The following is a 19,594-nucleotide window of genomic DNA, read 5'->3' as shown; positions in this document are numbered from 1 at the left end:
CCAAACGGAGCTACAATTGAATAGCTCTTTTTGGGCGCTATCTACTGGCTGCAGGCAGAGCAACATTTGAATCTTGCTCAACATCTGATCTTTAATAACTGCTTGCATTTAACTGGTGCCTGGATTGTATAGAGACATTCTGTATGTCCATAACACTGCGCTGATAGCAGCCTGTGGGGACTAAAGCTAGCTGTATAGTACAATGAATTTAACTTTCATCCTTTACTTTCTAAGGAGTTCTCAAACGGCTCCCTCCTGGTTTCGCAGCAGGACAAGCAAATGCTAATTTTCTGCAAGCACAGACCCCACCCAGTGCTGCAGGGTCACCAGCCAATGGTGGTGCAGCTCAACAGCAGGGAAACTCCTCCGGGCAGGGATCAGGTATGCTTTATCTGGTTACGCTAGAGTTTGTAGGTGCTTATTGAGAATCACCATGTTGACTTGGGTTTATTTTTCATTAGACAGTAAGCAGAAAATATGATGGAAACATCATACAGCATGTCGTATCTGCATAGTTACATGTATAAACGTCTATGACTGGCTTTCTGTCACTGCTGTGCAGACAACTTGCGTGTTATTGAATTGTGGTTTTGAGACCTTCTTGGATCACAAGAAATCTGTTCTGCATATAGAAAATATGCTCTCCCACAATCACATCTTTTTCTAAAATAATAAGTTGGTTTTAGTGGACCCATAAAGCAAAGATTTCTAAACCGTGTAAAAGATTTGGATCTAGAGCTACAGAAGGGAGGTTTTTCAAAACCGATGATGATCGTCAGCTTTGACTGATGGATTTAAAATGGCAACAGAAATAATGTTAAACCAGCCTGGTTTAGCATTTAGTTCTATTGCTGCTTTAAATCCAAGTGTCAAAGCCTCACGTTAGTACAGCTCTGCACATGCTATTCATTTGTTTTACTACAAATGAGCACTTCTAAGCTGCATGATTTCCACAGGAACAGCAAGTTAAAAGGCCTTAATGCGTCGCCCATGAGGAAAAAACTTTTTTGAAAGTGCATTTCCTGTATATCCGTCGTTACCCAGTGGGGTAGATGTATTAACCTGGAGAAGGCATAAGGAAGTGATAAACCAGTGATAAGCACAAGGTGATAAACGCACCAGCCAATCAGCTCTAATATGCAAATTCACATTTCGGAGCTGACTGGCTGGTGCGTTTATCACCTTGCACTTATCACTGGTTTATCACTTCCTTATGCCTTCTCCAGGTTAATACATCTGCCCCAGTGTTAGATGATAGATTTAAAGCAGCGCATGGCCAATCAAATAATCAAGATAAGCACGGATGTTGTATTGGTTAGCATTAGCGCCTCAAAGCATTAACTGAGGTGTTTGTATATTCTCCCTGTGCTTGCGTGCGTTTCCTCCGGGTACTCCGGTTTCCTCCCACACTTCAACACTACAAGAATATACTTATAGGTTATTGGGCTCCTATCAAAAGAACTAACTCTAGTGCTTATGTCTGTGCATGTGGTATGGAACATAAGGGGTCATTCCGAGTTGATCGCTCGCTAGCTATTTCTCTAACGTCCTAGAGGATGCTGGGGACTCCGTAAGGACCATGCAGATAGACGGGCTCCGCAGGAGACATGGGCACTTTAAGAAAGACTTTAGGTCTGGGTGTGCACTGGCTCCTCCCTCTATGCCCCTCCTCTAGACCTCAGTTTGATACTGTGCCCAGAGGAGATGGGTGCACTACAGGGAGCTCTCCTGAGCTTCCTGTCAGAAAGTATATTTGTTAGGTTTTTTATTTTCAGGGAGCCTGCTGGCAACAGACTCCCTGCATCGAGGGACTGAGGAGAGAGAAACAGACCTACTTCTGTGAGTTTCAAGGCTCTGTTTCTTAGGCTACTGGACACCATTAGCTCAAGAGGGATTGGTACGCAGGTCTCACCCTCGCCGTCAGTCCCAGAGCCGCGCCGCCGTCCTCCTTGCAGAGCCGGAAGATAGAAGCCAGGTGAGTATGAGAAGAAAAGAAGACTTCAGAGGCGGCAGAAGACTTCATGATCTTCACTGAGGTAACGCACAGCAGTAAAGCTGTGCGCCATTGCTCCCATACACCTCACACACTGCAGTCACTGTAAGGGTGCAGGGCGCAGGGGGGGCGCCCTGGGCAGCAATAAAACCTCTCCATTGGCAAAATAAGTATATACATGTACAGATGGGCACTGTACATGTATATAACAGAGCCCCTGCCAGTTTTCAGGAATTTTGAGTGGGACAGAAGCCCGCCGCCGAGGGGGCGGGGCTTCTCCCTCAGCACTCACCAGCGCCATTTTTCTCCACAGCACAGCACAGCGCTGAGAGGAAGCTCACCGGACTCTCCCCTGCTAATACACTGTGATAGAGGGGTTTTAAGAGGGGGGGGGGGGCACAAATTTGGCGGATATAAAGTATAAACAGCGCTACTGGATAAACATTTAGTGTTTTTCTCTGACGTCCTAGTGGATGCTGGGGACTCCGTAAGGACCATGGGGAATAGACGGGCTCCGCAGGAGACTGGGCACTCTAAAAGAAAGATTAGGTACTATCTGGTGTGCACTGCCTCCTCCCTCTATGCCCCTCCTCCAGACCTTAGTTAGAATCTGTGCCCGGCCAGAGCTGGATGCACCTAGTGGGCTCTCCTGAGCCTGCTAGTAAAGAAAGTAATGTTAGGTTTTTTATTTTCAGTGAGATCTGCTGGCAACAGACTCACTGCTACGTGGGACCGAGGGGAGAGAAGCAAACGTACCTGTTCACAGCTAGGTTGCTCTTCTTAGGCTACTGGACACCATTAGCTCCAGAGGGTTCGAACACAGGCAAAGGTCCTCGGTCGTCCGTTCCCGGAGCCGCGCCGCCGTCCCCCTCGCAGAGCCAGAAGATCAGAAGTTGGTGATGAAATCGGCGGCTGAAGACTCCTGTCTTCAAAAAGGTAGCGCACAGCACCGCAGCTGTGCGCCATTGCTCCCACTGCACACCACACACTCCGGTCACTGTAGGGTGCAGGGCGCTGGGGGTGGGTGCCCTGGGCAGCAATAAGAATACCTTTGGCATAAAAAAGACACATAATACAGTCTGTGTAAAACCCCCGCCATTTTTTTGTCAGAAACAGCGGGACAGAAGCCCGCCGCTGAGGGGGCGGGGCCTTCTTCCTCAGCACACCAGCGCCATTTCTCTTCACAGCTCCGCTGGAAGGACGCTCCCCAGGCTCTTCCCTGCAGTCTCCTGGCACTAAGAGGGTAAAAAGAGAGGGGGGGCACATAAATTTAGGCAAAAGGTGTATTGATACAGCAGCTATTGGGAAAAATTCACTTCTGGTAGTGTGTATCCCTGTGTATATAGCGCTGTGGTGTGTGCTGGCATACTCTTTCTCTGTCTCCCCATAGACCTTGTGGGGTCCTGTCCTCAGTCAGAGAATTCCCTGTGTGTGTGCTGTGTGTCGGTATGGCTGTGTCGACATGTTTGATGAGGAGGGTTACGTGGAGGCGGAGCTAGTGCAGATAAATGTGGTGTCGGTGCCGACACCTGATTGGATGGATATGTGGAAGGTCTTAAATGACAATGTAAACTCATTACATAAGAGATTTGATTATGTTGCTGCCGGGGGACAGCCGGGCTCTCAACCCGGGCCTGCCCAGGCGCCTCAGAGGCCGTCAGCGTCTCAAAAACGCCCACTATCTCAGTTGGTTGACACAGATGTCGACACGGAGTCCGACTCCAGCGTCGACGAGGATGAGGCACTATTACAGCCCAAAATGACTAAGGCCATCCGATACATGATTATTGCAATGAAAAATGTATTACACATTTCAGAGGCTGACCCTGTCCCTGACAAGAGGGTAAATATGTTTGGGGAGAAAAAGCAGCCAGTGACTTTTCCCCCGTCACATGAATTAAATGAGTTATGTGAAGAAGCGTGGTCTTCCCCTGATAAGAAAGTGGTGATTCCCAAGAGAATACTAATGGCGTACTCTTTCCCGCCAACGGATAGGTTACGCTGGGAATCCTCCCCTAGGGTTGACAAGGCCCTGACGTGCTTATCTAAAAGAGTGGCCCTGCCGTCTCAGGATACGGCCGCCCTAAAGGAACCTGCGGATAGGAAGCTGGAAGGTATCTTGAAGTCTGTGTATACACACTCTGGTACTCTACTGAGACCGGCTATTGCTTCAGCTGGGATGTGCAGTGCTGTTGCAGCATGGACAGATACTCTGTCAGAGGGGTTGGATACCCTGGACAGGGATACCGTATTGCTAACACTTAGCCATATTAAAGATGTCGTCTTATATATGCGTGATGCCCAGAGGGACATTTGCCTGCTGGGCTCTCGAATAAATGCAATGTCCATTTCTGCCAGGAGGGTCTTATGGACTCGGCAATGGACAGGGGATGCCGACTCTAAAAAACACATGGAGGTTTTGCCTTATAAGGGTGAGGAATTGTTTGGGGACGGTCTCTCAGACCTCGTATCCACAGCGACAGCTGGAAAGTCGACTTTCTTGCCACAGGTTTCCTCACAGCCTAAGAAAGCACCGTATTACCAAATGCAGTCCTTTCGTTCTCAAAAAAGCAAGAGAGTCAGATGTGCATCCTTTCTTGCCAGAGGCAGGGGTAGAGGAAAGAAGCTGCACCATGCAGCCAGTTCTCAGGAACAAAAGTCCTCCCCTGCTTCCACTAAGTCCACCGCATGACGCTGGGGCTCCACAGGCGGAGCCAGGAGCGGTGGGGGCGCGTCTCCGAATTTTCTGCAACCAGTGGGTTCGCTCACAAGTAGATCCTTGGGCTATACAAATTGTATCTCAGGGATACAGGTTGGAATTCGAAGTGGCGCCCCCTCACCGTTACCTAAAATCCGCCTTGCCAGCTTCTCCCACGGGGAGGGAGATAGTCCTGACGGCTATTCACAAGCTGTACCTCCAGCAAGTGATAATAATGGTACCCCCCCTTCAGCAGGGAAGGGGTTACTATTCCACACTGTTTGTGGTACCGAAACCGGACGGTTCGGTAAGACCCATTCTAAATTTAAAATCCTTGAACATTTACATGAAAAAGTTCAAGTTCAAAATGGAATCGCTCAGAGCGGTCATTGCCAGCCTGGAAGAGGGGGATTTTATGGTATCTCTGGACATCAGGGATGCGTACTTGCATGTCCCCATTTATCCGCCTCACCAGGAGTACCTCAGGTTTGTGGTACAGGACTGTCATTACCAATTCCAGACGTTGCCGTTTGGTCTATCCACGGCACCGAGAGTCTTTACCCAAGGTAATGGCGGAGATGATGGTACTCCTCCGGAAGCAAGGAGTTACAGTTATCCCGTACTTGGACGATCTCCTCATAAAGGCGAGGTCCAGAGAGCAGTTGTTGGTCAGCGTAGCGCACTCTCAGGAAGTGTTGCTACGGCACGGCTGGATTCTGAATATTCCAAAGTCGCAGCTGATTCCTACGACGCGTCTGCCCTTCCTGGGCATGATTCTGGACACAGAACAGAAGAAGGTATTCCTCCTGGAGGAGAAGGCTCAGGAGTTAGTGACCATGGTCAGGGATCTCCTGAAACCAAAGCAGGTGTCGGTGCATCACTGCACGCGAGTCCTGGGAAAGATGGTAGCGTCATACGAAGCCATTCCTTTCGGCAGGTTCCATGCCAGGATCTTTCAGTGGGATCTGTTGGACAAGTGGTCCGGATCGCATCTTCAGATGCATCGGCTGATCGCCCTGTCCCCGAGGGCCAGGGTGTCTCTTCTGTGGTGGCTGCAGAGTGCTCATCTTCTCGAGGGCCGCAGGTTCGGCATACAGGACTGGGTCCTGGTGACCACGGATGCAAGCCTCCGCGGATGGGGGGCAGTCACTCAGGGAAGAAACTTCCAGGGGCTGTGGTCAAGTCAGGAGACTCGTCTGCACATAAACATACTGGAATTAAGGGCCATATACAACGCCCTGAGTCAAGCGGAGCCCCTGCTTCGAGGCCAACCAGTGCTGATTCAGTCAGACAACATCACGGCAGTCGCCCATGTAAACCGACAGGGCAGCACAAGAAGCAGGGTGGCGATGGCGGAAGCCACAAGGATTCTTCGTTGGGCGGAGAATCACGTACAAGCACTGTCAGCAGTGTTCATTCCGGGAGTGGACAACTGGGAAGCAGACTTCCTCAGCAGGCACGACCTCCACCCGGGAGAGTGGGGACTTCATCAAGAAGTCTTCGAGCAGATTGCAAATCGGTGGGAACGGCCACAGGTGGACATAATGGCGTCCCGCCTAAACAAAAAGCTAAAAAAATATTGCGCCAGGTCAAGGGACCCTCAGGCCATAGCTGTGGACGCACTGGTAACTCCGTGGGTGTTCCAGTCGGTATATGTGTTTCCTCCTCTTCCTCTCATACACAAGGTACTGAGAATAGTAAGAAAAAGAGGAGTGAGAACGATACTCATTGTTCCGGATTGGCCAAGAAGGACTTGGTACCCAGAACTTCAAGAGATGGTCACAGAGGACCCATGGTCTCTGCCTCTCAGACAGGACCTGTTGCAGCAGGGGCCCTGTCTGTTCCAAGACTTACCGCGGCTGCTTTTGACGGCATGGCGGTTGAACGCTGGATCCTAGCGGAAAAGGGTATACCGGATGAAGTAATTCCTACGCTGATAAGAGCTAGGAAGGATGTGACAGCAAAGCATTATCACCGCATATGGCGGAAATATGTTGCTTGGTGTGAGGCCAGGAAGGCCCCTACAGAGGACTTCCAGTTGGGTCGTTTTCTGCATTTCCTACAGTCAGGTGTGACTATGGGCCTCAAATTAGGGTCCATAAAGGTTCAGATCTCGGCCCTATCCATTTTCTTTCAAAAAGAACTGGCTTCACTGCCTGAGGTTCAGACGTTTGTAAAGGGAGTGCTGCATATTCAGCCTCCTTTTGTGCCACCAGTGGCACCTTGGGATCTTAACGTTGTGTTGGATTTCCTGAAATCCCACTGGTTTGAGCCACTTAAGACCGTGGAGCTAAAATATCTCACGTGGAAAGTGGTCATGCTATTGGCCTTAGCTTCGGCTAGGCGTCTGTCAGAATTGGCGGCTTTGTCATGTAAAAGCCCCTATCTGATCTTCCATATGGACAGGGCAGAATTGAGGACTCGTCCCCAATTTCTCCCTAAGGTGGTATCATCGTTTCATTTGAACCAACCTATTGTGGTGCCTGCGGCTACTAGGGACTTGGAGGATTCCAAGTTGCTGGACGTAGTCCGGGCTTTGAAAATTTATGTTTCCAGAACGGCGGGAGTCAGAAAGTCTGACTCGCTGTTTATTCTGTATGCAGCCAACAAGGTTGGCGCTCCTGCTTCGAAGCAGACTATTGCTTGCTGGATCTGTAGCACGATTCAGCTGGCTCACTCTGCGGCTGGATTGCCGCATCCAAAATCAGTAAAAGCCCATTTCACAAGGAAGGTGGGCTCTTCTTGGGCGGCTGCCCGAGGGGTCTCGGCTTTACAGCTTTGCCGAGCTGCTACTTGGTCGGGTTCAAACACATTTGCTAAGTTCTACAAGTTTGATACCCTGGCTGAGGAGGACCTTGAGTTTGCTCATTCGGTGCTGCAGAGTCGTCCGCACTCTCCCGCCCGTTTGGGAGCTTTGGTATAATCCCCATGGTCCTTACGGAGTCCCCAGCATCCACTAGGACGTCAGAGAAAATAAGAATTTACTCACCGGTAATTCTATTTCTCGTAGTCCGTAGTGGATGCTGGGCGCCCGTCCCAAGTGCGGACTTCTTCTGCAATACGTGTATATAGTTATTGCTTACTAAAGGGTTATTGTTATGAGCCATCAGTTGATTGGGGCTCAGTTGTTGTTCATACTGTTAACTGGGTATGGTTATCACAAGTTATACGGTGTGATTGGTGTGGCTGGTATGAGTCTTACCCTAGATTCCTAATCCTTTCCTTGTTGTGTCAGCTCTTCCGGGCACAGTTTCCCTAACTGAGGTCTGGAGGAGGGGCATAGAGGGAGGAGCCAGTGCACACCAGATAGTACCTAATCTTTCTTTTAGAGTGCCCAGTCTCCTGCGGAGCCCGTCTATTCCCCATGGTCCCTACGGAGTCCCCAGCATCCACTACGGACTACGAGAAATAGAATTACCGGTGAGTAAATTCTTATTTTTTTTCCAGGGTCATATAGCGCTGGGGTGTGTGCTGACATACTCTCTCTCTGTCTCTCCAAAGGGCCTGGTGGGGAAACCTTCTTCAGATAAGAGGTTCCCTGTGTGTGTGTGTGTGTGTGTGTGTGTGGTGTGTCGGTATGCGTGTGTCGACATGTCTGAGGCAGAAGGCTCACCTAGGGAGGAGGGGGAGCGTATGAATGTGAGGTCCGACACCTGACTGGATGGATATGTGGAATGTTTTAAGTGCTAGTGTGAACTTATTGCACAAAAGATTAGACAAAGCTGAAGCTAAGGAACAGTCAGGGAGTGAACCCATGTCTGTCCCTATGTCGCCGGGACCTTCAGGGTCTCAGAAGCGCCCACTATCCCAGATAGGAGACACAGATACCGACACGGATTCGGACTCCAGTGTCGACTACGATGATGTAAAGTTACAGCCAAAAGTGGCTAAATGTATTCGATATATGATTATTGCAATAAAAGAGGAACCCCCTGTCCCTGACACGAGGGTACACATGTATAAGGGAAAAAAGTCTGAGGTAACTTTTCCCTCCTCACATGAGTTAAACGAATTATGTGAAAAAGCGTGGGAATCTCCAGACAAAAAACTGCAGATTCCCAAAAGGATTCTTATGGCGTATCCTTTCCCGCCAACGGACAGGGTACGGTGGGAATCCTCCCCTAAGATGGACAAAGCGTTGACACGCGTGTCAAAAAAGATAGCGCTGCCATCCCAAGATACGGCTACCCTCAAGGATCCTGCTGACCGCAAGCAGGAGGTTACCTTGAAATCCATTTACACGCATTCTGGTACATTACTCAGACCGGCAATTGCGTCGGCCTGGGTTTGTAGCGCTGTAGCAGCATGGACAGATTCCTTATCAGCGGAAATTGAGACCCTAGATAAGGATACCATTTTATTGACCCTAGGCTATATAAAGGATGCGGTCTTATATATGAGAGATGCTCAAAGAGACATTAGTTTACTGGGTTCCAGAATAAACGCTATGTCAATTTCTGCTAGACGAGTCCTCTGGACCCGGCAGTGGACAGGTGATGCCGACTCAAAAAGACATATGGAGGTCTTACCTTACAAGGGTGAGGAATTGTTTGGGGAAGGGCTCTCGGACCTGGTCTCCACAGCTACGGCAGGTAAATCGAATTTTTTGCCTTATGTTCCCTCACAACCTAAGAAAGCTCCACATTATCAAATGCAGTCCTTTCGTTCAAATAAAAGCAAAAGAGTACGTGGATCGTCCTTTCTTGCCAGAGGTAAGGGCAGAGGTAAAAAGCTGCACAGCACAGCTAGTTCTCAGGAACAGAAGTCCTCCCCGGCCTCTGCAAAATCCACTGCATGACGCTGGGGCTCCGCTGAGGGAGTCCGCCCCAGTGGGGGCACGTCTTCGACTTTTCAGCCACATCTGGGTTCACTCACAGGTGGATCCCTGGGCAATAAAAATTGTTTCTCAGGGATACAAGCTGGAATTCGAAGAGGTGCCTCCTCGCCGGTTTTTCAAATTGGCTCTACCGACTTCTCCCCTAGAAGGGGAGATAGTGTTAAATGCTATTCACAAAATGTGTCTTCAACAAGTGGTGGTCGAAGTGCCCCTGCTTCAGAGAGGGAAGGGATACTACTCAACCCTGTTTGTAGTTCCGAAACCGGACGGTTTGGTCAGACCCATATTGAATTTAAAATCCCTGAATCTATACTTAAAACGGTTCAAGTTCAAGATGGAATCGCTCAGAGCGGTCATCGCCAGCCTAGAAGGGGGGGATTTTATGGTATCTCTGGACATAAAGGATGCATACCTTCATGTCCCCATTTATCCACCTCACCAGGCGTACCTGAGATTTGCGGTACAGGATTGTCATTACCAATTTCAGACGTTGCCGTTTGGGCTTACCACGGCCCCGAGGATTTTCACCAAGGTAATGGCGGAAATGATGGTGCTCCTGCGCAAGCAGAGTGTCACAATTATCCCATACTTAGACGATCTCCTCAAAAAAGCGAGATCACGAGAGAAGTTACTGAACAGCGTGTCACTTTCATTGAAGGTGTTACAGCAACACGGCTGGATTCTCAATATCCCGAAGTCACAGCTGGTTCCTACGACTCGTCTGACCTTCTTGGGCATGATTCTGGACACAGACCAGAAAATGGTTTTTCTTCCGATAGAAAAAGCTCAGGAACTCATGACTCTAGTCAAGAACCTATTGAAGCCAAAACAAGTGTCTGGGCATCATTGAACTCAAGTCCTGGAAAAATGGTGGCAACATACGAAGCCATTCCCTTCGGCAGGTTCCATGCAAGGACTTTCCAATGGGACCTATTGGACAAGTGGTCCGAGTCACATCTACAAATTAATCAGCTGATCACCCTGTTCCCCAGGGCCAGGGTATCTCTCCTGTGGTGGCTGCAGAGTGCTCACCTTTTGGAAGGCGCAGGTTCGGCATTCAGGATTGGATCCTGGTGACCACGGACGCGAGCCTCAGAGGGTGGGGAGCAGTCACACAGGGAAGAAACTTCCAAGGACTTTGGACAAGTCAAGAGACTTGTCTTCACATCAACATCCTGGAACTGAGGGCCATATACAACGCCCTACGTTAAGCGGAGAACTTACTTCGCGACCAACCAGTTCTGATCCAGTCAGACAACATCACCGCAGTGGCTCATGTAAACCGCCAAGGCGGCATAAAGAGCAGAGTGGCAATGGCGGAAGTCACCAGGATTCTTCGCTGGGCGGAAAATCATGTAAGCGCACTGTCAGCAGTGTTCATTCCGGGAGTGGACAACTGGGAAGCAGACTTCCTCAGCAGACACGACCTGCATCCAGGGGAGTGGGGACTTCATCGGGAAGTCTTCGCACAGATTCCAAGTCAGTGGGGACTGCCCCAGATAGACATGATGGCGTCCCGCCTCAACAAAAAGCTACAGAGGTATTGCGCCAAATCAAAAGACCCTCAGGCGCTAGCAGTAGACGCCCTAGTGACACTGTGGGTGTTCCCTCCTCCTCCTCTCATACCCAAGGTGTTGAGAATAATAAGAAAAAGAGGAGTGAGAACAATTCTCATTGTTCCATATTGGCCACGAAGGACCTGGTATCCGGATCTGCTGGAAATGCTCACAGAAGATCCGTGGCCTCTTCCTCTAAGACAGGACATGTTACAACAGGGGCCATGTCTGTTCTAAGACTTACCGTGGCTGCGTTTGACGGCATGGCGGTTGAACGCCGGATCCTAGCGGGAAAGGGAATTCCGGATGAGGTCATTCCTACTCTGATAAAGGCTAGGGAAGACGTGACAGCGAAACATTATCACTGGATATGGCGAAAATATGTTTCTTGGTGTGAGGCCAGGAATGCTCCTACGGAAGAATTCCATCTGGGCCGTTTCCTTCACTTCCTACAGACTGGAGTGAATTTGGGCCTAAAATTAGGCTCCATTAAGGTTCAGATTTAGGCCTTATCCATTTTCTTTCAAAAAGAATTGGCTTCTCTCCCAGAAGTACAGACTTTTGTGAAGGGAGTGCTGCATATTCAGCCTCCTTTTATACCTCCGGTGGCGCCTTGGGACCTTTAACGTGGTGTTGAGTTTCCTTAAGTCGCACTGGTTTGAACCACTTCAAACAATGGAGTTAAAATATCTCACTTGGAAAGTGGTCATGTTATTAGCCTTGGCTTCGGCTAGGCGAGTGTCGGAATTGGCGGCCTTGTCTCATAAAAGCCCCTATCTGGTTTTCCATATGGATAGGGCGGAATTGCGGACCCGTCCTCAATTCTTGCCTAAGGTGGTGTCATCTTTTCATATGAACCAACCTGTTGTGGTGCCTGTGGCTACACGAGATTTGGAATATTCCGAGTCCCTTGATGTAGTCAGGGCTTTGAAAATTTATGTGGCCAGAACGGCTAGAGTCAGGAAAACAGAAGCACTGTTTGTCCTATATGCAGCCAACAAGGTTGGCGCCCCTGCTTCGAAGCAGACTATTGCTCGCTGGATCTGTAACACGATTCAGCAGGCGCATTCTACGGCTGGATTGCCGTTACCAAAATCGGTCAAGGCCCATTCCACTAGGAAGGTTGGCTCGTCTTGGGCGGCTGCCCGAGGGGTCTCGGCACTACAACTGTGCCGAGCTGCTACTTGGTCGGGTTCAAACACCTTTGCAAAGTTCTATAAGTTTGATACCCTGGCTGAGGAGGACCTAAGGTTTGCTCATTCGGTGCTGCAGAGTCATCCGCACTCTCCCGCCCGTTTGGGAGCTTTGGTATAATCCCCATGGTCCTTACGGAGTCCCCAGCATCCTCTAGGACGTTAGAGAAAATAAGATTTTAAACCTACCGGTAAATCTTTTTCTCGTAGTACGTAGAGGATGCTGGGCGCCCGTCCCAAGTGCGGACTACTACTGCAAGACTTGTATATAGTTTTGCTTACATAAGGGTTATGTTATAGTTTCATCAGGTTGGACTGATGCTACGTTGTTTTTTCATACTGTTAACTGTTTAATAGATACACAAGTTATACGGTGTGATTGGTGTGGCTGGTATGAATCTTGCCCTTGGATTAACAAAAATCCTTTCCTCGTACTGTCCGTCTCCTTTGGGCACAGTTTCTCTAACTGAGGTCTAGAGGAGGGGCATAGAGGGAGGAGCCAGTGCACACCCAGACCTAAAGTCTTTCTTAAAGTGCCCATGTCTCCTGCGGAGCCCGTCTATCCCCATGGTCCTTACGGAGTCCCCAGCATCCTCTACGGACTACGAGAAAAAGATTTACCGGTAGGTTTAAAATCTTATTTTTTTGCAGCGCTGCGAACAGTTAGTCGCCGCCTATAGGGGAGTGTATTTTAGCCTTGCAAGTGTGCGATCGCATGTGCAGCCGAGCTGTACAAAAACTTTTTGTGCAGTTTCTGAGTAGCTCTGAACTTACTCAGCCCTTGCGATCACTTCAGCGTGTCCGGGGCCGGAATTGACGTCAGACACCCGCCCTGCAAACGCTTCGATACGCCTGCGTTTTTCCAAACATTCCCAGAAAACTTTCAGTTGCCACCCACAAACGCCCTCTTCCTGTCAATCTCCTTGCGATTGGCTGTGCGAATGGATTCTTCGTAAAATCCATCGCTCAGCAACTATCCGTTTTGTACCCGTACGACGCGCCTGCGCATTGCTGTGCATACGGATGCGCAGTTCTGACCTGGTCGAAGCGCAGCAAAAAATCCTAGCGTGCGATCAGGTCAGAATGATCCCCATAGATTGTAATGTGGTATGGAACATAAATTGTAAGCTCCACTGGAGCAGGGACAGATGTGAATGGCTAAATAATCTCTGTATAGCATTGTGGAGTATGTGTTGTTTCAGTAAACAATAGTGAGACAGCCACACACACAGAGATAGCGGAAAGGAATAAGGTCTCTCAATAGCTTCTAGAGTCGTCATACATGATTACTGTCAAATTGGTAACATATTTGACTGTTAAACGCAATTCCATTTGCAAAGTTTATACATACAACTAGTGTCTGTTTATTAAATTAACTATAGATCTGCTCTCTAAAATAATCTCTGTTGCATTCTTTTTGTCCTTTAGGTGGTCAGGCAAATGGATCTTCCCACAGTCAAATGCAGGGATCGCATGTAGGGCCTAACCTGATGCAGGCCAATTTGATCGGACTACATAATAATCAGCAGACTAGTGGTGGTGGAGCAAACCAAGTCAACATGGGTGGTCTGCATGGTCAATCTCAGCAAGGAGCACAGTCTCAGATTCTGGGCATGCACCAGCAAATTATTTCCTCCCAAGGCCAAATGGTGAATCTTCAAGGACAAGCACCTCTGACCACACAGGGCCAGCTGGTACTTTCACGGAACCAGCTGTTATCACAGGGACAGATGTTAGGAGCATCCCAGAACTTGGCTCAGACAACTCAGAGGATGACGCCACCTAAGCAAATGATTCCTTCCCATAATCAAATGATGGTTCCCCAAGGTCAGACTGTAATTCAACAGAATCCTGTAATGGAGCATATTATGCAAGGAAGTAAGCAGGGATTTAGTAATCAACACCCTGCAGGGACCATGGCAGGACCTAGTCAGATAATAAGGGGACCAACCAGTGGTGTGACTAACAACATGTTGCAGTACTCAGGGCAGACTATTTCCCAACAGGGGAGTGGTAATCCTTCACAGGGTGTTAGCATGCAAAGTCAGGTTCTCCGACATACTGGACCCGGTCAGCACCTCCAACAACCACATGCAGAATCTGCTGCACAAGTTAGCAGTGATTTGGGCTCTATGTTGTCTGATATTTCCATGCAGCAAGCAGCCAACATGGCTCAACAGCACCCTCAGCACCTGCAGAACATGCCTGGGAATGGTGGTCCTGGCCAGCACTTTTCAGGGCATGGTCTACCATTCAACTCTCCATTTGCTCAAGGTGGGAATGGAAATCAGCTTTCATGTGGTCAAAATTCCCCTTTCCCTGTCAACAAAGATGTTACTTTGACCAGCCCTCTCTTGGTAAACCTCCTCCAGAGCGACATCTCTGCTGGGCACTTTGGTGTGAATAGCAAACAGAACAGCAGTGCTGCCAAACCTAAGAAGAAAAAACCACCAAGGAAGAAGAAAAACCAGCAGGGAGAAGAACATCTAGGGTAATTGCTCAGGCTAAATACTAATTAATGTTAAAGGGAATCTTTCTTTTTTTAATTATATTTTATTTTAATTGAAAAGGATATTATTGAAAAATTGCTTTAAGGGGGAAAAAAAATCCATATATTTCTTAATTATTTATGCTCAGTGTAGAGTAAATATGTTGGCTGCTCGTTGCTGCATATTGGGCTTTCTGCAATGTCTGTAGCTGAGAGCGATGATCCACTTATAAGCTCATTGCCGAGTTCTTACATTTTCTGGTTATGTTTTATTTCAAATGGTAATGGTCGAATGGAGGGTGCAGATCCTGATCGCCAGTTTCTGCTGTACAGGTGGACGGTGAAAGGCGTTTGTATGGTCTTCTTAGTGTATGTTTGTGATTGCTATTTTACAATATGCTTGCTCTGCTAGATAGAGACATTACAATATTTCTGAGGCAATTGAAGATCTACAGAAGGTTGTTACTATGCATTGAAAAGGAAGGGAGGCGCAGGGTTAAAATGTACCTATTTCCTAAACACTGGAGGTAGCCTTTTTGTGGTTTAAGACAATATTCATGAAAGGCAATATATCGGTTTGTTTAATATAAATCAGTTTTATTACTAAAATTATTAATTGTTAATTAATAATGATTAATTGATACTTCACTGCTTTCCATTTAATCTAGTTTTACAGCAGTGATCAGACAAATCATGCATGCATGCAAATCAGCAAGTTTGGATGGTAAATAGTTTATAAATTATACAAGAAATAGGTTAGAATGTCTCAGCTTGTGCGCAACAAAATCCCAAAGGTCAGTCACCTTTCTTTATATTTCAGTACCTCCGAGTCACGAATGGAGGACTCTGATCAGACTGGGATAGTAGGAGATCAGTTGGGAGCTCTAGAGGCTGGACAGAAGCTTTCTGAATACACAAATAGACCACCCGGTGAGCATGTACAAGCTATGCATAATATTGCAATGGAAGGTTTCTGGTGTTAAGCTGTGATATTGCAACATATGTGGCACTCTTTGGGACAACTGCATATCCAGCTTCATAAAGTATAATCGCTTATTTTTAAAGTTTAGTCTCTCATCCAGTTAGGCTTACTCAATGCCATGTTAAACATGACTGCGGACAACTGGAAATCTACGTACGTGGTCACTTGTGATTATTTAATTATTTAATGGAGCAGAATAATTCATTATGATACATGATTAATCTCCATTTTCTCAGCAATGCTCATTATTCATTGCAAAATGTATTCCTTCCCCAGTTAGGAATTTTTCAGCAACTCATTAGGACTGAGGACATCACATGACATGTATGCCTCTCTGAAGCCTAATAAAACTGAGAAGCTTTGGTGATACACGTGTTTAAAAAATGCTTTTCATTGTATTAACTTGCATTTTAGCTGTGTTTAATATAATAAACTTGGTTTAATAATGTATCCTAATCACGCAGGCTATTGTGGTAGTAATTCATTTTGACTATCTGTGTTGGGTCTGCAGTGGTAACAGTGGACATTGAAGCCCAGCATGAAATACTTAGCATTGTCTATAACTTATTTATTATTTACAAATCTTATTTCAGGCTATCCTGCACAAGGGCTTGAGCAAAGACAGCTTCAGCAGATACCTCCTCAGTTAATGCAGCTGGGACAGCAGCATGGGCAAAGTGGGCAGACTCGACAAGCTACGCCTCCCCAGCAAATGATGATGATGTTGATGATGCAGCAGCAGCAGCAGCAACAACAGGACCAGAAGCCAGTGAGGCTTCCACTACAGCATAATGTCTTCAACCCTCGGGCAACTATGAATCCTGACACACAGAGAATGCCCATGCAGCAAGGTGGTAATATGTCTGTCATGGTAAACTTACAGGGCTCTGGTTCCATACCGCCATCTCCTGACAAGCAGAGGATGTCTGTGGTGTCCAACACATCATTAGGAAGCAATGGTAGGAAGATGGGATTTCCAGAAAGTGGACAAAATACATCTGGGTCACCTTTGGGTGAGGGATCTTCAGCAGGACCTCTTCCTGACATCCCCGAGCTTACCACAGCACATGGACCTCAAAGCAACATTGCACAACATTTGCTTATCTCTCAGAATCCAATGATGATGGCTGGTTCAAAGGCAGGAGCTGCCTCATCTATTTCCCTGTCTCAAGGTACAAGTCCTCAACAGCAGCACTCCAACAACATGGCTGGATCTCATGGGCTGCATTACCAAAGTGTTCAAACTCAGTCACAGTCTTCAAGGCCAAAGACTCCCAATAGAGCAAGCCCCAGACCTTATTACCCTCAGACTCCTAATAACCGCCCTCCTAGCACAGAGCCTTCAGAGATTAGCCTTTCTCCTGAAAGACTTAATGCCTCAATTGCTGGTCTCTTTCCTCCTCAGATCAATATTCCATTGCCCCCTAGACCTACACTAAATCGAGGTTTTGATCAGCAAGGATTGAATCCAACTACCCTAAAAGCCATAGGACAAGCTCCTCCTGGGTTCACTGTGAATAATCAATCTACGTTTGTCCCACATATGAATAAAATGGATAATGGGACAGGAAAACCACCAACTGCTAGCGCTAACAAGCGAGCGAGCCCAAGCAACAGTAGACGTTCAAGCCCTGCATCAAGTCGCAAAACCACACCAAGCCCTGGTAGGCAAAATTCCAAGGCTGCTAAAATGGGACTGGGAGGACCACAAACCGCTGGCGTTTTGCACAGTGTTGAGATGCAAAGGAACATAGCGAATACTCAAGGTTCAATGCAGACTCCTGCAACCGCACATACAAGCGGACAGTACCCTGCCATTTCTATAGGAAGTGCAGCTGTCGCCACAGATGAGATCAAACAAAGTCCAAACATTATTACAGAGAATGAGACTCACACAATACAGTTGGTTCCCAAGGAACAATCTACATCAGACCCTAAAACAAGTGTTAACCAAGAAATAAAAATGGTGTCCTCTGAAGAAATATCAAAAAAAGATTCACTGTACATAGATGCCCCCAAACTTCCAAGCGGTGAGGACGTGACTGCCATTTCTCCAGCGATGAGAGATGCTCCAACATCACTGAGTCAGTTACTGGACCATTCTAATGTCCCAAATGTTAATATTAAGCCTTCAGGTTCACTTCCTGAACCGTCTCTCACATTGACACCCACAGAAGACACAAAATCATCAGAAATTGTTCCTTTGCAAGGAGATGCGCTTAATAAAGATGCCACTTGTATAACCAGCTCATCCCAAAATGCAGAGCCAAGTGCATTTCATTCAAGATCAGATACAGGAGAGGCTAACATTAATGTACCTTTGAATTTTGCTGGTACCACTTTGAAGAGACCTGCTGGCCAAACAACGGTTTCCAGTCCTTTGCCCCCAAATCAGATTACGGTTTTTGTAACATCAAACCCTATCACCACCTCTGCCAGTGTATCTGCACCCATGGCTTCTCACCTACAGTCCACATTAGTACCCACTGTGGTTACTATGCCCAAAGTGGGGAATAAAGTAATGGTGTCTGAGGGGCAGACTCCTGTTCCGTCTAGTACACGCCAACAGTTTATCACTCCAGTGTTCATTAATTCTTCCTCCATTATCCAAGTCATGAAAGGATCTCAACAAAGTAATATGCCTTCTTCCAACACTAACTTGATGCCTCAGTCTGTTGCAGTCGTGGGACCATTGCATATTTCCCAAAATATAAAATTTCCTGGACCACCATCATCTACTGCTTCTTCCAGTAATAGCTCCAGCCTGCCCACAGCCAGACCTACTCTCCTTAGCCCAGTTCAGACAACTGCCCAATTTCCACCATCTCAGCCTTCTTCGCCTCTTCCTCCACCACCTACCCAATTACAGTGCAGCTCAGGAGACTCCAACTCACAGCCAGGTGCATCTCCTGACCTGTGTTCTCCACCACCTTTACAACCTTCAATGTCGCCAACACTTGACCATAATCTTGTACCATCTGCCAGCAAGCTCTTAGCTCCACCCTCCATAGGGCATACCAAAGTTGACAAGATTGGGCAACTCTTACTAACAAAGGCATGCAAGAATGGCACTGATAATGCAGACCAGAGTGTTGAAAACTCTGATGCAAACTGCACCAATGTTAGTGGACCTGGCAGAACCCCACCACTACACAGTCAGATCACTACAGAGAACAGTAGCACTTCCACCATTTCCATGGATCATAAGGGATCTGTAGCGAGCACTCCTGATGAGTTTCTACCTTTTCCGTCCCCCAACCCACCTATAATGGTCACTGAAAAAAATGAGAGCAGATTGGCAGAGCAAATTGGCACATTTGAAGAAAGTGTTCCAGAACAGATCTTAGATACAGGTATACCATATTTAGTTCTTTGATTCATGAAAACAAAATACAATTAAATATAGCAGGTATTTCTATAGGAGAAGTCATATAATTGAAGATTTCATTTATTTTACCAAGGAGAGAATGTAAAGCTATTATGTTAGGTCTCCCTTGCTGCTATCAGAGATTTCATTGTAACTTGTAAGAACAAGGTCTCCTCTGCCTTTTTTCCATCACAAAGAGAATTTCTCTGTATCTGTAAATGGCGTGCTCCCACATTACAAATACACAGTGTTTAGTTAGAGGTTGTGTTCAGAACGATGCAGATGGTCCCTGGTCCCATAATTGGACACTCAGGATGTCATTAAGAGCAAAGGTCCAGAATCTGGAGTTTAACCATAACCTTTACTTTCTATTTGTATGTAGCATTTTCGACAAATAGCAATTAAACATTATAAACTTGTACTTGGCCCAACCATAATGCAATGGAAAGCATGCAAGTGCAATTTGTCTTTTGGATCTAG

At 47.3% G+C, this 19,594-nt stretch overlaps 1 protein-coding gene across 3 annotated transcripts in view; it reads left to right on the top strand.

Annotated features, from left to right (window-relative positions):
- The window catches only part of NCOA6 (nuclear receptor coactivator 6), a 181,204-nt gene that overhangs the window by 97,879 nt on the left and 63,731 nt on the right, over positions 1–19,594 (top strand). For all 3 annotated transcript variants that reach the window (XM_063960241.1, XM_063960243.1, XM_063960242.1), the window contains 4 exons: positions 235–381; positions 13,706–14,768; positions 15,586–15,695; positions 16,341–19,100. In XM_063960241.1, coding sequence (XP_063816311.1) covers positions 235–381; positions 13,706–14,768; positions 15,586–15,695; positions 16,341–19,100 — 4,080 coding nt within the window. The remainder of the gene's footprint in view (positions 1–234; positions 382–13,705; positions 14,769–15,585; positions 15,696–16,340; positions 19,101–19,594) is intronic.

The sequence above is a fragment of the Pseudophryne corroboree genome, chromosome 3 (assembly GCF_028390025.1).
Source record: "Pseudophryne corroboree isolate aPseCor3 chromosome 3, aPseCor3.hap2, whole genome shotgun sequence".
Lineage (NCBI taxonomy): Eukaryota > Metazoa > Chordata > Amphibia > Anura > Myobatrachidae > Pseudophryne > Pseudophryne corroboree.
This window is presented reverse-complemented; position numbering and strand designations above follow the sequence as displayed.